General features: G+C 31.6%; 2 protein-coding genes across 2 annotated transcripts; both read right to left on the bottom strand.

Annotated features, from left to right (window-relative positions):
- Nucleotides 1-10,220: 10,220 nt before the first annotated feature.
- LOC114754869 (ervatamin-B-like) lies at nucleotides 10,221-11,317 on the bottom strand. Its single transcript, XM_028943707.1, has 3 exons — nucleotides 11,146-11,317; nucleotides 10,824-11,056; nucleotides 10,221-10,490 (listed from the first exon to the last, which is right to left on the bottom strand). Exons 1-3 carry the CDS (start codon nucleotides 11,315-11,317, stop codon nucleotides 10,221-10,223), a joined length of 675 nt encoding a protein of 224 aa, XP_028799540.1.
- Nucleotides 11,318-14,596: 3,279 nt separating this feature from the next.
- Nucleotides 14,597-16,271, bottom strand: LOC114754872 (zingipain-2-like). Its single transcript, XM_028943710.1, has 4 exons — nucleotides 15,776-16,271; nucleotides 15,453-15,682; nucleotides 15,193-15,336; nucleotides 14,597-15,020 (listed from the first exon to the last, which is right to left on the bottom strand). The coding sequence occupies exons 1-4, from the start codon at nucleotides 16,251-16,253 to the stop codon at nucleotides 14,757-14,759; spliced, it is 1,116 nt and encodes a 371-aa protein (XP_028799543.1). The 5' UTR covers nucleotides 16,254-16,271; the 3' UTR covers nucleotides 14,597-14,756.
- Nucleotides 16,272-22,839: the final 6,568 nt, after the last annotated feature.

The following is a 22,839-nucleotide window of genomic DNA, read 5'->3' as shown; positions in this document are numbered from 1 at the left end:
AATACTCACCAGGCACACTGGAAGAAGAGGTAAGAGAAATGGAAGCATACCAAACCAGGAAAAGGAGGAAGATTTTAGTAGCAAGCGAACTCATTGTGCACTAGAAGGTGATAGATATTGAGCCAAGCGTTTGGATTGTGCATGGTTCTTGCATAGCATTATTGTTCCATATATATAGAGGCAGCTACGTACAGTCTCTTCTTCACAGCTGACTTTTATTAAATACTCCTCTGATCCTTAATGCAGGATGTAACTTGAGCGTTGATATTGGTCCTTTATGTAAAAATCTATTTTCCATTTTTATCAATTTTTTCTCAAATCAACCCTATTGGTATTTTCTCAATAATAATCAAGTAGGAGAGAGAAGGAAGAAATTAAAGAATATGCTTAAGGTGTTTTAAACAAAACATATTATATGAACTAATATAACTAACAATTAGTTCTTATATTAAGAATAGGAGGAGTACTACATGACTGATTGAGGGGGAAAGTAACTAAGGACGGGGAAATTAAATGTGAAACACGAGTGGTTTTGGCAGATTCTGCAAATGCGATAGTTATTGTGTCCCCACTTCCACAATAATTTCCATGACGCCAAGCTTCCTTTCCTTTCACCTGTCGAAAATGATGGAGATTGCGGCCTCTCAAATGTGTTTAAAATTAAATTATATATATATATATATATGTCAGGACCAATCAGAAGATTTGGAAACAAAAATATGACTGGCCCAAAAAACTGGAGGGAGTATATTCGTAATTTTTCATTGTGCTTACCAATAGTATAGTGATTTGAATAAAATGAAAAATATGTATGTTGAGATAAGAAAAGACACTACTACAAATAAGGACATTTTTGTTACCTATTTTCATCTGTTTTGAAAAATAAAAGAATATGGGCCTTCAAACTCATCTATTAAAAAGAAACAAACGAGCATAGGAGTTCACAGTTATCTGTTCCTCATAACATATGAGTGTGAGAGCCCATACATGTCTGTTATGTTGCAACAGACAAGTACGAGCTCCCATACTCATCTATGATGATGAACAGATGAGTATAAGCCCCCCATACTCATCTGTTTCTCTTAAGAACAAATGCCACAGACGAGTATGGGCTACCATACTCCTTTGTTATGATGAACAGATGAGCATGAGCCCCCATACTCATCTATTTCTCTCAAGAACAGACAAACAGTGTCCTTTTTTATTCAAATTTTATCTTTGTAGCGCACAGATTTGAACATGCTTTAGAAATACGCCTTCTCCTTTCTTCTTCTCTCTTCTTCATTTGTGGCAAGCTCTTTCTCTCTTTTCTTTAGATTTCTACTTCTCCTTTCTAGTGCTGATGCCGATGACTAAGTTTGCCTTCTCCCTTTTTACTTCTTCATCTCTTCCCCATTCTTCATCCATGTCATCCCATGACCAGGAGCAACGTTTTCTTCCAAAAAGTTGCCATTCGATCTCCTCTACCTTAAGATTGTTTACAACACAAGGTAAGTGGCATGAGTGTGTGTGTCTTTTATGTGAGTTTTAGGATGTTGAAAGGAATTAATGTAATGGTTTCTGGATGTGCATGTTTCTTATTTAAATTAATTGTTGGTAAGAATTGCACTTAGGAATTGTTCAACGTTGTTTGAACCTTAATGCACATAAGGTGTTTGTGAAAATGTCTAAGAGAGCAATTTGATTGGAATGTTATAGTTAAGTATTTTCAATGTTTAATCTTTACATTGAATTTTAGAAAGCTTTAGATGCTATTTCATCATATATATGTATATAACTTTATTTTTATTACTTTGAAGGTAGATGGTGTTAGGAGAAGTGCGCTTTAAATTATATTGAAAAGCTTGAGTTGAATATTGCAATCATTCTAATTAATATTACAAGTAAGCTTGAAATTAATTTTTTCTTTGGATGCTTAGTTTCTTTTTGCTTAACTAAGTTAGGATGTTATTAGATTTTTGAGTTTTAAAACTTTCTTCTGTTAAATGACTAACTAATGGTGTTTAGTTTTTCTTGCTTAACTAAGTTAATTAATTATGATGTTATTTATTTTAAATGTTTTGACCCTTAAAATTGTGGGTTGAGTGGATTCTATTTATATGAAAACATCTAATCTAGTTGTGCTCAATTACCATTATTATTTGCTATAATCTGTTTTAGTTCTGTTATATGTATGCTTTTATAATTGTAAGTTAAATAAAAACTGGCAATATGCAAATTTTTACTTTTTATAAAAAAATATTCATCTGTTTTGGCCAAAATAGACGAATATGCATGCCTATATTCGTCTATTCTCCAACAGACAAATATATGGATGCCAATATCTATCTGTTTTAAAATAAACAAACATATAATTACTATGTATATCTCCTCTATCAATGTTTCTCTCAAAATAAATGAAAAAAGGTATTCAGAACATATGAAAATAACATATTTTATAGTAATGAAATAATATACGTTGTCTGCTTTCGTGATATTATATTGGATTTTTAATCCTAAAAGAAATATCACGCGAATCCGACTCAACAAAAGCATAAAGGATATCCTGTTATTAGCTTTTTTTTCCTTTTGAAAAAACGATAAGATGTTTGACTGACACACACATGTACATTGTGATTTCAAATGTGTCCTTGTCCTACGCAAAATGACAAGGAGATGCATAGTTTACATCTCAGGAAAAGAATTTGTCCAATTCCCTTATTGTCCACTTGCTTCCCCTCCTTTATCCTTACTATTAAATTAACTTTCAATGGTTAAAATTTAATATCTTATAAAAATAAAAAGATATATAAAATATTTTAATAAAAATATACAGATGCGAACAATCTACATCAAATTTTAATAATTTAAATTTATTTATATGCTTTTTTGTTAGTTGATATTAAAATAATAGTTTTATAAGATATTAAATACGGGACAATAAACATGTGTCCTATTTTTGAAATATCATATTTAATGGCATTTAATTATAAATTACACGAAACAGAAGATAACATATGACTATATGTAATTGGAGAACTTTGATATAAGGATATAAGTAATTTAACCAAAATTTTTTCTTAAATATAAATTGTTGAAAGCTAATCTAACGATGAGAATGCAAAAAAAATGGTAGAGGAATTTAATCACAATGAAAGTGGAGAGATTCCCTTCTTCCCTCCTCAATCATGCCTCACGGAAACACCAGCCATCATTACTTTAGCCGGCATCATGGCCGTCTATTTTACCAATTTAGTGAAACAATTTTGTGACATTCCCCCCCCCCCCCCAAAAAAAAGGGACTCAGCAAGACGGTTCCAACATTTTTTGGACGGGCTAAATTAAATTTGGACGATTTAAATTTTTAATATTTTGTTTTTCTAAGTTAATATATAAATTTTTTTTCATAAATTGATTGTTGTGATATCGATTTCAAATTATTTTATCTTCTGTAATGAAAATATTGCTAAAATTCAAATAAATTCTAATCGTTATCATTATCCCGATTAAAATTCTCCTAAAGTATCTTGTGCCACTAAACTGAATGGTCCCATTTAATATATTGTTAAAAATAAGAGATAAGAATAGGCATTGAAACTGACAAAAATCATTAAAAAGTATTTAGCATGAATAATTTTTTATTATATGGGATTAAATCCCATGTAAGTGGGATTTGGAAATACCATCTCCCTCATGGTATTCCCCAATTCCATATATATGGGTTTGCCAATCCTAACTAACAAGTAATCATTTATACTAAACATTCTTTTAACAAAATTTTTAATTTCAGTCTCAATCTTTACTGTTTATTTTTAATATTTCGTATCAATCAGGACCAACAGTCTCTGGAAAAACCCAGGATATCTTTACTGTATTCATTTCTTTACTCTCACTTTACTCAAACACACTTTTACGAGATAATAAAATAAGTGGAGCACGGGGAATGAGGGATACTGGGGACCGATCATGATCCACTCATAGAAGAGAAGTTAGAAAATAATTGGAAGCCGACAAATATAGGGAGAGGACTAAGAATAGCGAGGGGGGAGGAGAATAGCGACTGGGGGAGGCCAAGCTTTTCCATGCATCGACCCGACCGCCCATACAGTTGTGAACTAAAGAAAATAAATAAATAAATATAATATTGAAAGGGCCATGTGTCTAAACAATTATACTACCTCCGGTTCTAATTATAAGAGCTAATTGACTAATTTGAACAGGTTAAGGAAAGAAGTTAAGTTAGTTGTTTGTAACAAATAGATGTTATTTTTCCTAAAATATCCTTATTAATCAAGTGCATTGGCTAAAACTATCATTGTTAGAAGGATTATTTTGAAAAAAAAATGTATAAATATGAGAGACAAAGTAGATTGAGATCTTATATTTAGGATTAAAAAAATCAATCAAAGTCTTATATTAAGGACAAGAGGTAGTACATAAAAAAAAAAACAAGGATAGCGCTTCATTATATATAAAATGACAAAGATTCCTTTCCATCACATCTTATAAATATAATGGTTTTCGTACATGCATGTTCATTAGCAAAAACTTCATAAAAAATTACTTTTTAAATTTCAAAAACCAAAATAGAATATCTCAAACTTCAAAATTCCAAATAATACTTATGACTAAAATGGAAATTTGCAATATTGCTAAATTATAATAGAGAGAATTACTATAAGGAAGAAATTTAATTATTAAAAAAGTCATAATAACAAGTGACCAACCTGAACCTGTTGTCATTTCTTATTTTAAAATTTGTAATTGGTTACTCTTCACTTATCAATAAACTTTAAAGTAATTAAATCCCTTTCTTATGATCTTATTGTAATTTTCCCACTATAATATGACCCTTGTAATGAGTTTAATAACAACTTTAACAATGTCATTTACAATTTACAAATTCAACATTCGGAAAAATACAAGGAAAAAGGCCTTGTTATAAATCATTTACTACATTCTGATGACATTTATAACATTTCAATATAGACTTTCACCATTTCACCAATATTATTTCCAACACCTCTTTTGCACCATGACCCTCTTATTCCTATATTTTTTTCGGTTGATATTGTCAAAAGGAATTGTTGTGAATAGTGTTGATAAAGTGATGAAATAAAGTGTTATTAAAACTGTTGGTAGTATATTAAATGGTTCAAATCATGATCTTCCCGCATATTTTCAAAATTTTAAAATTATTAAAAAAAGAAAAAAAAAAAAAAGAATTTGATATGCATAGGGTTACTGCTTATACGACGACGCACCCTGCAAGTCACGGGCGACCTCTGGGAAGCATCAAACATGATAGAAGACGTGGGTCCAACGACGAAAAGTGGGGACCACAGGCTAAAATAAGTGATCTTTAAGCTTCCCACAACCGTCCACCCAGCGACCGCCCATCCAATGCCCAAAAAAATGAAGGAGACAGGGACAATGACTGGAAGTGCCACGCCCGCAAACGATTATTATGTGCCAAAAAAACATTCCATGACATGCTATAGCCCTATATCTAAAATGTAAAATAACATCCTTTCATCTAATAACTTTGGTACATCCACCATTTTGATATGTTCTGATGTCATAATTTTATTTATAACGTATCTAGGAATCATAAATAAAATTAAAATATTAAATATAATTAAAAAAATTGTATCAGAAAAATAATATATGAGTGTTATATTCTATTTTTGGGTTACTATAGTGTTTGGTCATTATAGTTTATATTACTCTTATTTTGATTTTAATATTTATAAATTCAACTAATGGTTTTTTTAGCCTCTCAATAAATAAAATAGTTTAAATTTTAATTAAAATATAAGAATTAATGTTTTAGAATGATAGTACTTAGGAACTAAAATTTATAATTTGAAACTAAAAATAACAAAATCAAAATAAAGACCAACTATAACAATGAGACATTATATTATTTTATTATCGTATATATTGTTATTGTATTACAACATGCTTTAAAACAAGATTTTAGATATGATTTTACGGAGCGCGAGATAAATATATCTATAAAAATTTTATTTCAATTTATATAAAAGTACTTTTTAACCAAATACCCCTTAATTCCTTAGTCGTTATCCCAACTCAATTATTGTAGCTCAATATTGTATAATATCATTTACCTAAAAAAATTCCACGCGGCGACCGGAATTGAAAGGACCCCGCGGACAAATAATAATTATATAGATGGATGAAAAAAGATTCCATGTGATGGTTTTCGTACACACATTGGAGAATTTATTATTTGGGCTAATATAAATTTTGCTCCATCAATCTTATCCTCATTTTGATTTTAATGTTTTAAGTTTCAAACTATAAGTTTTGATCCCTCAAGTTTCTTTTTATTTAAAATATTAGTCTCTATAATCTAATAAAACTTTGATAATTTTACTTCTTGAGGAATCTAAACCTATAATTTAAAATTTAAGAGACTAAAATCAAAATGAGGATAAATTTAAGAGAACAAATATTATATTATCCCTTGTTGTTTTATGTAGAGTTGTTGTTACCCCAATTATGTACGTAATTTGGGCTAGGCTTCTCTCTTCATTTTTTTTTGTTGGCCCTTCCTGCCATCTGCTGCCTTCTTTTATTTTATTTTATTTTATTTTTTTCATTTTCTTTCTTTTTCAACTCTGCACTAAACCTTGCCACGCTGCTTCTCCCGGCCCTCTTTCTCCCTACACACCTTATCCATGCTCCAAGGACAATATAACAAAATCCCGAAAAGAACATTTAAAGAAATTATTTTTTTGACCAAAAATTGATGTTATTGTTAACTCTTATCAGTTTTCCTCAGACCTCAATCATAAATATTAGCCCCTATACTCATAATTTATTAGTTATGACCAATGTAAAGATGGATTATACAACATATAAGCTGCCAAAAAAAATACAAAATGTAAAAAATATTACAACTTCTAGTCTTTAATATAAAAACTAAGCAACTAATTTATAACTATTAAGAAAATTAATTAAGTTAATTTTTTTGTCACAATTAGTTAAGTTAGTTATTTGTAACAAATAAATGTTGTTTGTCCTAAAATACCCTTATTAATCATGTGTATTAGAATGAAAACCCCTTGTCATGTACAATCATAATATGGGCAACTTTGGGTTATTTAAAATTATAAAAAGATTAAACTGAATTTGAATCATCCAAGACTTTGGATGGTCTAGATTAAGATAAAAATGATGGTACCTCTGGTTCTAAACATAAGAGCTTATCAAAGATTTAATTTGAAAATAAATATAAGATACCATTTCACTTTTGTCACCCGTATTTATTCATTTTTTTCTAAATAGTTTCTATTATGATTGTACATCTTAATAGGGCTTTATTTTAATGCATATTATCAACGAGGACTGAAAGTAGTACTCCTCCAATCCTAAATATAAGGGTCTTATATTTAGGACCAGAGGAGTCATACTTTTTACATTCGGTATTTTTTTGGCAACTTATCTATTGTATAATCCACATACGTTAGTCATGATTAATAGAACATGAGTATAGGATATTTATAATTGATAACAACTGATAAGAGTTAACAATAAAATCCTTTTCTTTTCCTTTCGTTTTTTTTGGGCTTTTGTTATTTTGTCCGTGGAGCATAGTCATGGATGAAGTGTTTAAGTTAAAAGAGAAAGAGGGAGGAAGAGGCAACGTGGCAAGGCTTGGCGGAGAGTTGAGAAAGAAAGGAAATTTTTTTTTTTTTAAAAAAAGAGGGCAGCCGACAACTGCGAAGAGGGTAAAAAAGGGAGAGAAGCCTAGTCCACATAATTTTATACTTATTTCTTTCATAGACTTATAATTAGTCTAATGAGTGACATAATAATTAAATAAAAAATTATATTATGCTATATAATAATATTTATATATAAAAATAAAACATCAAATTATTATATAACATGAAAATAAATTTAAGTAGTTCAATTTCACAATGATATTGTGTGCTCTATTTTTCACTCCCATTTGATTTTAGTTTTTCAAACTAAAATTTACTTTTGGGTTTTTCACTTCACATTTTGATAAATTAAATTATAGATATACACAAGTATAAGTGGCACACATGGGTTATCATGGACTAATTATAAGAGAACAAAAGTTTAGAAAATACTACTTAGGAAATTAATTAAGACAGTAATTAGTGTGTAACAAATGTATCTTGATTTCTTTAAACCATCCTCTTTAATTATGTGTAATGAAATTACTCCTTGACATATGTGATCAATATGAATATTTTGGGTTTAAAGTTATAAATTTGGGAAGGAACTAGATTGAACTTTTATATTTAGGGCTACTATGAACCCCCAATCTAAACAATGAGTATAGAATATTGGGTTAAGGTGTATTTAATACCCTAAAATATTTTTTTAGGTGTATCCAATACTGTAAAGTATTTTATGGTGTATCCAATACTTTGAAGTATTTTTTTTAGATGCTTCCAGTAGAGCCAGTAATACGAGCCAACCCACCAGTTATGGTTTGGCCCATAACAGGCTCAAGGACCGGTTGGCCAGTCCTGACAGGACTGACTTTTGGCAAGCTAATATTTTACCAACCCTGCTTGTCATAGTGGATTGGTGGGTTAGGCCCGCCAACCCGCTACTTTCTTTTTTTAAAATTTTTTTGTGCCTTTTGTTTTCTTTTAATAAAATCTATTTCAATTCTTAAACACCTAAAATAAAATATATAAATAGAAATGATCATAAATGAAATATGAAACCCAAAGTTTCAAACATTTCGAAATATTAAGCATATATGATACATCATCCTAAATGATTAAAAATACATCCCAAATTAAAACATAACAAATCTAAATCAACAATAACACAAACATGAAGTTACAAATCACTATATGAGCCAACATTCAATGTTGATATAGTTCGAATAATGATAGAAAGATGTCAAATTATTTGGTTGAGCTTGATAAGTAGAACCACGTTCTTTACTACAAATAAAATTCATAATGCCAAGTGAAAAATATATTACATTATGATAATTTTAAATAATGAGAATGAGATAAAGGACCAAAAGAGTAAACATAATTATATTTGAAGGGAGAAAAAAATTTGAAATAAAATAAAATAACACAGGCTGGCCTGCCATCCCTGCAGGTTAGCTTGCCGTGGATTCGGTCTTGACAGTCATAGGCTCAAAATATCCGTTTTAAAACGAGCCTAATTTTTATCAACCCAACCCCCCACTTCTTGGCGGGTTAGGCTCAACTCATATTAACGTCTTTAGCATCCAACATTACGAAGTATTTTTTGGTGCATTAAGCACCTTAAAGTATTTTTCTTGGTGCTCCTAGCACCCAAAATTATTTTTTGGTGCATCTAATACCAAGACAAAAAAAAACTTTAGGGGTGTTGGATGCACCTAAAAAATATTTCGAGGTGCTAGATGTACCATAAAATACTTTGAGATACTAGATATGCCTAAAAAAATATTTTAGGGTGTTGAATGCACTTTAACCCTAGGTTACTTAACAAAGTGTACTAATATCTAGGTGGCTAGGCAATGTTTAGGGTTATTGTCATTCACTTGGAGGGTCCTTATACGCATTAACAAATAATATAGAGATGACGAGTTCAGTCTAATTGGGACTAGGAATGTTAACAGATTCATTCATCAAGGACATGCTCATCTCATCACATCAGACATCACTTACTCCATTGCATTCATTCATTAGTACTTTGAAGTAAACAAGGTTTAATTCAACTAGATAAAAGAAAAATGACAGAAAAATACTTATTAAATTTTAAAAAGACAAATAAGTCATGTTGACTACTCTTATAATGATTTTGACTACACTTGTAATGGTTTTGAATTCAAAATTGGTTAAATTCATCTATTTGTCATTTCAAATTCCACAGGTATTTTTCGGTCAAGTTTTCTGGATAAAACCACCCATACACTCCTCAATTGTTAAATTGCTATGGATATTTTATTTATCTAGGAGCTTGGATAATAGGCTCCGTTTAGAGATCAGCTTAGATTAGTTACATTTCTACTTTAGAATTAATTTCACCCCCAAGGCAGCATGGACAGGAGATCAATGAAGTACACATATAGATCTTTCATTCTTCATCAAACATACATAGGCTTTATTCATGGCAAATCGTTTGCCATTTATTTATGCCCGAGACATGCATAGTACAACATAACTGCTGTATTTCGTGCAGATATCTATTGCTTAGATTTATTTATTATTGTGGGAGGGCATACTTCATATAGAAGCAGCAAGCTTCAAAACTGGTGTTTCTTTATTCCCTTTGATTGGGTATGCACCAGAACAATTTATGTTACATACTCTGTGAGCAGCACCAGTGTTTCTTTTGATGAAGATGTAGCCACCTTGTCCCCAAGAGGGTCCCCATGAGTTCTTGACAATCCAATAGTCTTGACCATCACTGGTTGAACCATATCCTACAATTAATACAGCATGATTGTGTTTACAGGAACCGATGCTTGAGCAATCGTTCCCATTAAAGATTCCCTGCCAAAGTTAAGAAAGCAACCGTTAATTACTTTTCAAATGTGTCTTGTTGGATGGTAATGAAAATTTGACTTACACCCTTGTAAGACTTGAAATGAGGGCTTGCATATAGAGAAACACTAATAGGTTGCTTGAAAACAAAACGACGGAGAGAACTTTCGGATACAGGCGTGTGATACCAATAATTATAGCTATCAATAGTAGCAAATTTCTTTTGGTTCCTGCATCAAAATAAAATAACAATAATTAGAGTAAAACTATAATTAAAAAAGATGCATATATTTAAACTAGCCAATTAGTAGACACAAGTTTAGGCAGTAGATAAACACTAACCAGTGTGAAATTGCAAGCACTATCTTTAGCTTTATATGGATAATCCCTTTCTGACGCTATACCACGATTGTTGATGACGTATTGAAATGCATTACTGTGCCATCCTCCATCACAGCCTTTGTAATTCTTATCGCAAGATATGAGTTGTTGTTCAGAAAGAACTGGAAGCCATTGCTTAACTATTTTATTTATTCCTTCTATGGCTCCAGTTGCAGAGAATGCCCAACAACTACCTGTAAAAATGGATTTGATTTCGCTATTATTCTTTTCTTATGTGCTACTATTAGTTTACAATGAAAAAAATAAGTAAACTTAAACTTACCACGTTTGCCTTGGTCTTTGACATAAGTTACAGCTCCTTTGGTCCTCCAATCCCAAGAAGAAGGTGCATTTGGACAGGCTGCATCATTCAATACCATTTTGCTGTTGTGGCTTCCCATTATGAGTTCCTCTGTCTCATGGAAGTAGATTTTACTGAACTCTTCGTAGCTCATATCTGAAAATTTGTTCAACCCTAGACAATACTCATAGGGTGACTTTCTTTTTGCATTTTCCTCTTTGATATTTTTCAAATTTCTTTCAAAACCTGAAATCTCATCACCTCCTCTTCTAGGGTTTTGTATTCTCGTTCGGTCTCCTCCTTCCACATTTGGAACAGGTGGAAGATTTCTTTTTCAGAATTGAATTTCTCAAGATCTTGGTTCAGAATGGAATAATCATTAGGAACACCGAAAGAGAGACAAATGAGAGAATACCAGAGAAAGAGAAGGAGGAGCAATTTAATAGCAAGTGAACTCATTGTGCACTAGAAGGAGATAGTTATCAAGCGTTTGGATTGTGATTCTTGCATGGCATTGTTTCATATGTGTGTATATATATATATATATATATATATAGAGTCCCTTAGTCATAGTTGACAATTATTAAATAAAATTTGAGTTTAATACAAAGAAATAAAAAACCTAACATCCGTATATTGATTGAACGCGTACAATACATATATAAAATGTTCATATTTATTATATCCAACATCTTATACCTAGGTTCTCAAATGTTAGATAAATTACATTTCCAATGTACTCAATCTCTGAATCCAGGGTAGAATGGATATTCCAAGAAATTGGTGCATGACTTTTCAACCACAGTCACTACGGTAATAACTTTTCAGTGGCGACAAGTCGTCCCTAAAACAAGTCACCACTGAAAGTCAATTTTTTGGTAGTGGTGGACCCTGAAAATAATTAATTTTTACTTGTGGGATATTAACAATTACGTATTTTGCCACATGCATTATATTTTTAGTTTTTAAGATTGTTGTCTACTTACAAGTCCTAAACCAGCGAACAGTGCACCCATAGGATTATGCTTGAGGACAACATTTGTCGTCAGTTTTTAGGTTTACGGCATTTAGATTCTCTTAATAAATGCTAATTAATTTTCACGATTAGGTGATTCGAGCAACTGCATTCTTGTTCTTGACGAAGAAATCAATACAAAAAAAAATTCTAATTATTAAAAGCTTCATCTTTACAGATTTAAGAAATCTGTTAGTATCAGTTGAAAGTAATAAATATATAAAAAATGTACTTTGCTTTTTCAAATATGCCCTTATTGATAAGAAGATAAGTTTGAGAGAGAAATAGTGAAGAAAAAATATGAAAGAGAAGGTATGCGAAAAGCATAATGCAAGTAATTGAGAGTATTGGTAAAAATATATTTAATATTCAGATGACCGCAAATTGTATCTTACAAAAAAAAAATGGACCAATTAAAAAATTTGGATGTTATAAAAAGAAGTGGAGGGAGTATAAAACTACGAAATTTGATAAGTAATTAACATTTATTGAGAAAAACCCAACTGCCATTAAACGTAAAACAGGCAAAAGTGTTCTACACTTCTACTCTAAAGTAATCCCATGCAGTGGACTGTTCCGTCAGTTTTGGACTTTTAAGTCGACAAAAATCTTAAAGTAAACACATCAAGCATGTGGAAAATACGTAATTGTTAATATCCAATGAGTTAGCTTTTTTTCCTTCTTGGAGTAACTCCTTTTTTTTCTTTGGGTGAACTATTTTGGATCCGTAATTATTATATTTAAGATTAAATTAAAAGTCAAACTAACTTTTATATTAAGAACTAAGAATACTTTTTTGATCTAAGGAAGTTAGATAAGTTAGTTAATTCTAAGAAATATGAAATATTTTTCATAAAACACCATAATCATTTTTCTTAATATCCTTCCTCCTTCACTTACTTTATTATGATTGAGAGAGTATCCATAAGGATAATTTAGAAAAAATTGATAAATATGAGAAATAGGTTTTATATTTGGGACCAAAATTAACATAACAATTAGGTCATATATTAAAGACTGGTGGAGTAGTATTTTTTTCATTCTTCTTTTATTTACTCCGGATATAATAATTATGCTATATGCCGTGGACTGATTCCTTGGGTTCGGCGTTCGGACTTATGGGGACCAGGTTATTTTATTATCTACTTCCTCTTGTCACAATATAAGTCACTTTAATTAACTTATTTGTTTTGCCAACCACTTTATCTAATTTATCAGAATTAATAGATGATAGTTAACTTATTAAATCTATTTCAAATTAATTTTTTCCAATTTTATCCATGTAAATGAGGTTGTGAAGGAAAGAAAAAAAAATAACATTAATTGCGGGAACAAAATTAACAATCTTTCAAGTGACTTATATTCAGGGCTGGAAGGAAGTATTAATCAAATACATGAAATTATTATCCAACCCGTCACCAAAGTATGCTATGACGTAGTCCGTCGGTTTGGGACTCTGAGCATTTTATAATTGTTTCCTTACATATTACTTTTTTGTTTTGCCATGAATATTTGTTTGAAAAGGATCTTAATAATTACTATTTCAACTAACTGATTGAGATTTGTTGGGGATTTATTAACTTTTACTGTAATGTGTTCTCTTGTACCAATTTATAAATGTGATATTTATATAAGTGTTGGTATAATAATAAATGATGTGCGAACATATCGATTTAGTCGAAATAATCCACCCAACATTTTTTTTGGTTGATTACTTCACAAAATCCAATAATCGATGATGGACTAGTCCTAAAACCTCAGGATTTATGAATAAATTTAAAGGGAATGTCTATTGTTGATTTAAGAGATGCGTGTAGGAAAATTAGAGTACTCATAGGCTGTCATTAGGAGCATGATAAAGAGAGGCCATATTACCTCTGATCCTTAGTATAAAAGCTAGTTGACTAATTTGAGTAGATTAAGAGAGTTTGTTAAGTAAGTATTTGTAATACATAGATGTTGTCTTTCCTAAAATATCCTTATTAATCAAGTATATTAGGTACAACTACTATTTGATGAAACTATTAACATGTGTAACTACTACAAAGACTACTTTTGAAAAAATAGATAAATATGAGAGACAAAATGGATTAGGGTCTTATATTTATGACCAAATAGAAAGTCAAATTAGTTCTTGTATTAAATATCAGAGGTAGTATAACTCAAAACAGTGTTTCTCCGTAACTTGGTTTGTCATTTTTATTTTTTTGATTTTGATTGATTTCCAACTCACTCTTGGTTTTCCTTAATTAAGATTAATTATGGCCCCAATTTTGCATCAAGAAAATTACTCCTCCAATCCTAAATATAAAATCTTTATACTAGTGTGTATAAGGGTCTTATATTTAGGACTGAAGGAGCATTTCAGTGATAGCTTTCATCTGAGCAATACACTGTCTTCCATTTTGAAGATAAAAGTTTGAACCACATAGAAACTTTATTCATACTAAGGCTTACATAAGGTTGAACCACATAGAAACTTTTATTCATACTAGGGCTTACATAAGTTTCATTTAAAGGAAAATCATTTTCCATTTATTCATGCCCAATCCTTGGCTTTATTTACTACTACTGGTCTTCACATAGAGGATGCAAACTTCAAAGCTTCTTTACTTGCTTTCATTGGGAAAGAACCAGAGCAATTTATGTTACATACTCCTTGAGCAGTCCCTGTGTTTCTTTTCACCAAAATGTAACCACATTGTCCCCAAGAAGGTCCCCATGAGTTTTTGACAATCCAATAATCTTGATTTGCACCCGACGAACCATATCCCACGATTAATACAGCATGATTATGATAACATGACGAAATGTTAGCGCAATCATCCCCGCTAAAGATTCCCTGCCCAAAAAAAAATTAAGAAATTAAACAACCACTTGTCAAATATATCACAAGGAATTAAGAGTCATGCAACATACATACATATATATATATAGCTTGTTTAGTTAATGTATGCGTTTGGGTAATCAGTTCGATGCATAGATAATGAAGATCAATATGTGTAATAACTTACATTGTTGTAAGACATAAAATTGGGACTTGCATATATGGAAACACTAATAGGTTGCTTGAAAACATAACAAAAGAGAGAATCTTCTGAGATAGGTGTCTTCCACCAATAGCCATAGCCATCAATAGTAGCAAATGTCATTTGTTCCTGAATTATATAAATAATAAGAAGGAAAAGATGGTTAAACGAGAATGAGATCATACAAGATTTTAATTACACAATCGACAAAAGCAAAGAAATCAAAGGAAAGAATAAAAACTAACCAGTGTAGAATTGCATGCGCTATCGCTAGCTGTATAAGGATAATCTCTTTCAGTGTCAATACCCTTGTTCATGACATAATCTAATGCCTTAAAGTGCCACCCTCCTTGGCAACCATGGTTATTCGTATCACAAGATATGAGTTGTTGTTCAGAAAGAGACGGAAGATTTTGTGTGACTATTTGAGTTATTCCTTCTATGGCTCCAGTTGCAGAGAATGCCCAACACGAACCTATATATATATAGATGAATTTGAGTTACCATTATTATATATACTTTTTACATATAGGTTGTGGAAAAAAAACCGTGGTTAATTTAAACTTACCACATGAGCCTTGGTCTTTAACGTAAGTTACAGCTCCAGACAACCTCCAATCCAAGGAAGAAGGCGCATCGGGACAGGATTCACTGTTTGACACCATTTTGCCTTTGTTACTTCCAATTATGGGCTCTTTCATCTCACGTAAGTAGATTCTGCTAAACTCTTCGTAAGTCATATCTGAAAACTTGTTCAAACCCAAACTATAATCGGTTGATGACTTTCTCTTTGCATTTCTCTCTTTGATATGCTTCAAGTTGTTTTTGAAAATCTCAAATCTCTTTACCTCCTCATTTAGGGTTTGGTATTCTCGTTCATTCCCCTGCTTCCACTCTTGGAACAGATGGAAGACTTCCTTCTCAGAATTGAATTTGTCAAGATCTTGGTTCAAAACGGAATAATCATTGGAAGCACCAGAAGATAGACAAATGAGAGAATACCAGAGAAAGAGAAGGAGGAGCAACCTAGTGATGAGAGAAGCCATTGTTGACTTAAAGGTGATATTAAGCTTTGGGATTGCTCTTCTTCGATAGCATCGTCCCAAATATATAGAGACACAATCACTTATCATTGGTAGGTGACATTTGACAAGTTAGTAATAAAATTATTAAATTATTTATATTTTAACACTCCGTATATTAGTGGAACGCGAATGTTGAATAAGTTACATTTCCTATGTACTAAATCTGTATTCAGCCACTAGATACTATTAAAAAAGAAAACAAGATACTCTTTTTTCGGATATAGCAGTGTGTTGCATATTTTAATTTTTTTATTTTGAGATAAATTTGTTGATTTCTATTCAAATAAAATAAATACAACTTTCAATTATTTTTATGAATAATATCCTTGAGTAATTTTTTTGAAGGCCATGCATTATCTTCAAATTGTTAAATGATATTTCTTTCACGTAATACCGAAGGAAATGCATAGGGAATATATTATATGATGAGGTATATGTCATTAAACAATGTTATCTTTAAGGTATTTGAGTTAATATATATATATATATATATTTAAATTAGGGCTTTTTTTCAGCAGGAATTCTTCTTTTATGATTAAAAAGAAGATTGTATAATTAGCCTATCTCTATAAAATAAAGCGCTGCGTCGTACTTTCCTCATTTTATTATTAGAAATCACAAGTCACTAACCGTTTTTACAGGGAATTATTTGTCATACTTTTAATCGTATTATAGGATATTTTCAAGGCGCAATTATTGCAAGTAATGATAATATTATTCCATGACTCTAATCAATGAGATTTTCATTTTTCTATACAACTATGGAGCAACTAGATTCACTATGATAACAATAGGAGTGCTATAAAATACGACCATTAGAAACTGGGAATTTAATGAGAATTAATTAAGAATTCGTTAAGAGAATCCAAATGTCATGAAACTTAAAAACCCGAAAACAAACGCGTAAACGTAATAAACTCTTACACTACTCGGTGGACTATTTCGTTGGTTTCGGACTGGGATTTCCTTAGTATATTATTTTAATATAAAATAAATTGAAATCTGTCAAAATTTTAACAGATTGGCTGTGATAATAAACACGTAAACTAGAAGCTTAAAATATTTTGCTGGGAACTAATTCGCTGGATTGAGACTCTGGACATTTTATACTTGTTATACTATCTTGGGTACTTAACATAAGAACTAATTAAGAATTAAACTTAGTCCTAAATATAAGACTTCAATCCACTCTTTCCTCCCAAATTTGTAATTTATTCTTTAAAGTATCTCTATTAATTACATGTGTCAAGGGATTTTCATTCAAGGGTAGTCATGATTAAAAGGGTTACTTGAGGAAGATCAATTCATACTTGCTATAAATATCTAACTTAACTAATTTTTTTAATCTACTCAAATTAGTTAAGTAGCTTTTATATATTAAGGACTAGAGGTATAGCGTGTTGTGTGTATAAAAAGAAATACGTGTGTTTGCTCTAGTTGATTGCATTAAAAAATTTCACTTAAAAGACTTTTTGTGAGATGATTCAAAAATCGCGGACGTAATCTGGGAGTTATTAGGATAGTATGGAATGAAACAATGCGTTCGTAAATAAAAATATAGTGGAATTGAAATAGTGCAAGGTAGCATCTAGCGTCCTGATGTTATTTCTCAGTAACATTTAATATGATGATACTCCTCCGGTCTTTAATGTAAGACCCATTTAACTAATTTGATTAGATTAAGGAAGTTAGGTAAATTAGTTAATTATAAGAAAAGTGACACATTTTTCCTAAAACACCATAATCATCTTTCTTAGTACCCCCTCTCTCTTTTCTACTTGATTATAGTTGAGGGAGTATTCATAGGGGTAATTTAGAGAAAATTGATAAATATGAGAAATGGGTCTTATATTTAGGACCAAAGCCAATTCAAAAATTGGGTCCTATATTAAGGACCGGAGGAGTATTATTTACGGCGCATCCAACACTTTAATGTTATTTTTTTAATACATCTAGCACCCTCTCATATTTATGGTATATTAATGTTGGATGCACCATAAATAAGATTAGGATGTTGGATGCAACTCTAAAATAATATTGGAGTGCTGCATGAGTGCTGCATGTTACTTTACCCTACCCAATATGATGGAGTGACAAGTTGCATTTTAATTCATTATTTGTGATTTTCACTTAGTTGGGTGGAGAGAAAATGAGGGAGGAAAAAAAGGCGAGTTTTTTTTTTTTTCATTTGGATGAAAGATAAAAAAGAAAAAGAAAAGAGGAAAGCAAAATCAGAGAAAAAATGGAATTTCAGACCTGTACCATTTTCTCTCCAACTTTTCTCTCTAGTTGTGAAGAGAAAATGAAGCAAAAACTCATTTTCCTCTTCATGCCCTCCATATTTCATTTTTATATTATATTGTTAACATTTATTAATAATGTTAAATAATGTATTAATTATTTATTTTCTTTTGCTATATCTAATTTCAAAAATTTGTTCACTTTTTATTTTGTTTACCTTGGAAAATAACATTTTTCTCTAAATTATATGGTTTCAAAATGTAGTAACATGAAAATATATACTAGGATTAGTAAATTAGTTAATTATAATAAATATGACATGTTTTTCTAAAATATTTGTGTATAACATCGAATTATAAATAAGTTTATAAGTTAGGTAAATTAGTTTGATGAAAAATGATAAATAAAACAAAATGAACCGAGATATTATGAACTAACTCATATATTAGGCACTGATGTAGAATATATATAGTTTGTTTCTCACATGATCAGTAATTTGGCACTGTAGTCCGTAGATGGAGCTAGTCCAGGTGCAAAGATTTTGCTACAGTAATAATTCATGACTTCTTATTTAAGATTTATAATGGCCATGAGTTCATAACAACTTGGAATCAGAAGTTGACTGCAGATTTGCTAGTCAGTGCTCTAGTCTCTATAATCTGCATGTTACTTTCCCCAGTCTCCTCCCCATGAATTCTTCACAATCCAATAATCTTTTCCATGTTTTGAACCATATCCAACAATCAAAACCGCGTGGTTTGCATAAGTTGAACGGTTCTTACAATTCCCTCCATCAAAAATTCCCTGACAACATAAAAATAGTAGTTAGGAGAAATTTCAAAGCCATGATCGATATTTGGGCAGTTAAAAAAAAAACATTGTCAAAGGTTATGCGGTACTTTTCAAAAAGCTTGAATTGTACACACAACTTTTTGGAGACACAAATTGAAGATAGATTTTATATATACTTGAAAACCCCAAAAGATTAATTCAATAAAATAATAAAGTAGGATAATAAAAACGCATTAAAGATTGAATGAGGACTGAGAAAAGACGTACATCCTCATAGAATTGAAGATATGTTGCATCGAACGCCACGGTAGTTGGCTGCCTAGCAGTGGCACATAAAAGAGCAGCATCTGATTTAGGTACTTTTGCATGGCTATTAATTTGCACGACTCTGCCTCCATTTTGCTTAACAAGCACATATAAGAAACCTCAAATTAGACACATATAGAAGATATCATTGTTATAGTTTCAGAGAGAGAGAGAGACACGAAGACACAGAGAAAGAAACAAACCTTAGCTTTGCAAACACCATCTCGAGCTTTATAAGGATAATTAGCTTCTTCACTAATGCCACCATTTTTTATGACCCATTCAAAGACACTTTCGGTATATCCACCTGAACAACCTTCGCTTGCAGAGTCACAATCTACGAGTTCTTGTTCTGAAAGGGAAACAAGTTCTCCTGTGCTTATTGCATTTACTGATTCAATAGCTCCAACGGTTCCAAATGCCCAGCAACTCCCTATGAACCATGAAAATATTAATTCGTTAGTCCACTGAGGTTCCAGACAATTTTGACTAATATGCGCGTACGATGTAAATGACATACTTCAATTAAGACTAATATGCGTGTACTATGTATGCGTCAAGCATAAAGATTTTGTTGTGGATATGTTTAATCCTGGTGGGCGCAATGCTTTAATCCTCGCTAAAGAGGAAGGTTAACATATATAGGTCCTCACCTTCATCCATTGTCGGAATAATCCAAATTCTTGTTCTCCCTTTAGAGGGAGAACGGATTCTTCAGTGGGGAATCCTGAAGAGAGAGATATGAGAATGGAACAAAAGATCAAGAGATGAAGGAGCAGCGTTTTAGAAGAAATGGAGAAAGCCATGCGTGTTTTGGTGTTTCAGATACTGAGAGATGAAACTTCAAATAAGCTTGCATGGAAGTGAGACGAGTGAGGAGGTATTTATAGCGTGATTCATGTTAGCTCTGAAGGAAAAAGGCAAAATATAGATAACTTTGTATTTCATGTAAATGTATCTTCCCAGCATCACCATAGAATTTATGTGGGGTTAATAACATTGGTGGTTCTTATAATTTAATCGAATTTTGATTTTGATCCACGTGGGCTCAAATCATTGGTTTTGGTCCTTATAAGTTCGTAAAGATTTGGTCTGAATTCAAAATCACAATAACAATATTAACCCATTTATTTTTTATCGGAATGATTCATATTTTGACCATATATTTTATACTGATAATTTCAGCCCACTGATGCTAAGGGTTGGGAAAAATGAATTTTGCGACGCGAGAATATTGAAGGCTGGACGACATATGGGGCTCTAAATTTGAAATTTGTTTTCCTTCCTCCCTTCACTATCTTGTCGTTCTTCCTCACTAGCTAAACTCTTATTTTTAGGATTATCTTAGACTCCTGCATATACTTAATACGTATTTCCCCTTATATTTATTCAAGATATGATCACGTTGATTTTATTTTATAATGCGTCTTGTCTATTAGCCACGTGTTAGTTCTTGTGTTCACTTAATAGATGCTTAAGAAATTTGAGGAACCTACCCTATGTTTAGATGGGTAGAAAATTAGGGAGAAAATAATAGTAGGAGGAAAAACTCTCAAAATTAGTAACTTTTTTGACTTTTTTTGAAAATTTCCCTTCCAATTATTTCATCCTGCTATTTTAGTTTTTGAATAATCATATTCTTGGGCAGACTTTAGCATTATTGATTAACATAATCCATCACATTGACGAGAAGAATAGACTAATGGAATTGTGAGTCTACAACTCATTATTGTGTTTAGACTATCGTGCGCTGACAGATAAGAATAACTGTGTCGTCCATATAATATCAGTCTTTATTAATATCGCGTTTGGTTAGTTGAATCTTAAGAAAATGCAATATAGTGATGTTTACATAATTTTATTTGGCATACCATTATGAAAAGATGATGCATATGTATAAAAGTATTTGATTAGATTACAGAGAACGTGTGGGTAAGTAGAAATAATAAATTAAAAGATAAAATTATCCTGTCTATACACATATATTATGAATTAAAATTGTATATATTTATATGTATTATATTAAACAATTAAGCAGAAGTGTCTTTTGCGTTTGATTACAAGAGGTCTGTATCTCTATTTGTATGTCTCAACAATGTAATTTAGAGCTTGTTTGGTTCAATTCCATTATAGACCTGTAATGGTAATAAAGATTGCATTACCAAAATAATAATGTTTGGTTGCTTTTTAATTTGGTAATAAAGTTTACCATTGTAATGAAGATTACCAAAAATTTGGCAATTCCCATTCATACCTCCCCCCATATGAATGGGTATTACCATCCATTGCAATATTTGGAATGTCTTTTCTATCCTTAAAATCTAACATGAAAGACACAAAATAATCCAAATCAAATCCCCCCCCCCCCATCTTTCCTTCAACGTCTTCATCTCTACCTCCTCTCGCTCCCCCACTCTTTCTCCACCTTGCCGGCCACCGCCACTCACCACCTCTTTCTCCATCAACTTTAAAGCCATGAATGTTATCTTCAACTTCTTCATCTCTGCCTCCTCTCCTCTCCTTCTCCACCTTACCGACGTCGACGCTGCCGCTCACCACTTCTTCCTCCACCACCGAGTTTGAAGCTATGGATTTTTCCCTCCAACTTCTTTATCTCTGCCTCCTTTTCTCTCCTCCCCCTCCTTCTCCACCTCACCAGCGTCGACACCGTCGCTCACCATCTCCTCCTTGACCTAGTTGGAAGCCATGAACTTTTCCTTCAACCTCTTCATATTTGCCTCCTCTGTCTCTTTCTCCCCTCCTTCCTCCTTTTCCATCATGTCATTGACTTACTCGTTTGGAAAATACATAAAGCTTATACCCAATAGAATTAACAAAAAATGGCGATGGATATGACACAACAACATCGCTACGAGGATGAGAGAAGGAACCACTGTTATTTACCAAGACTGCCATGGTGTCTCATTTTTGTGAGCACAAGTGATGTGATCTTCGATCTATAGAAATTTCCCCTCTAATCTCACCAAGAAGATACGACAAAAATGAAGGGTCAAAAGAGTAATTTAATCATTTTTTGTTTTTTCTTCTACTTAAAAATACATATCAGTGCATGATTTCTTTTAACAAACCAAACACATTAATAGCAATAAAGATTACATTGCATTGCACTGTTAATAATGCTTGCAATTGAACCAAACGGGTCCTTAAGGTAATTAAGCAGCATCACAAAATTAGGATTACATGTAAT

The sequence above is a fragment of the Neltuma alba genome, unplaced genomic scaffold, assembly GCF_004799145.2.
Source record: "Neltuma alba isolate B1F8T4 unplaced genomic scaffold, ASM479914v2 tig00010221_pilon, whole genome shotgun sequence".
In the NCBI taxonomy this organism is placed as follows: domain Eukaryota; kingdom Viridiplantae; phylum Streptophyta; class Magnoliopsida; order Fabales; family Fabaceae; genus Neltuma; species Neltuma alba.
This window is presented reverse-complemented; position numbering and strand designations above follow the sequence as displayed.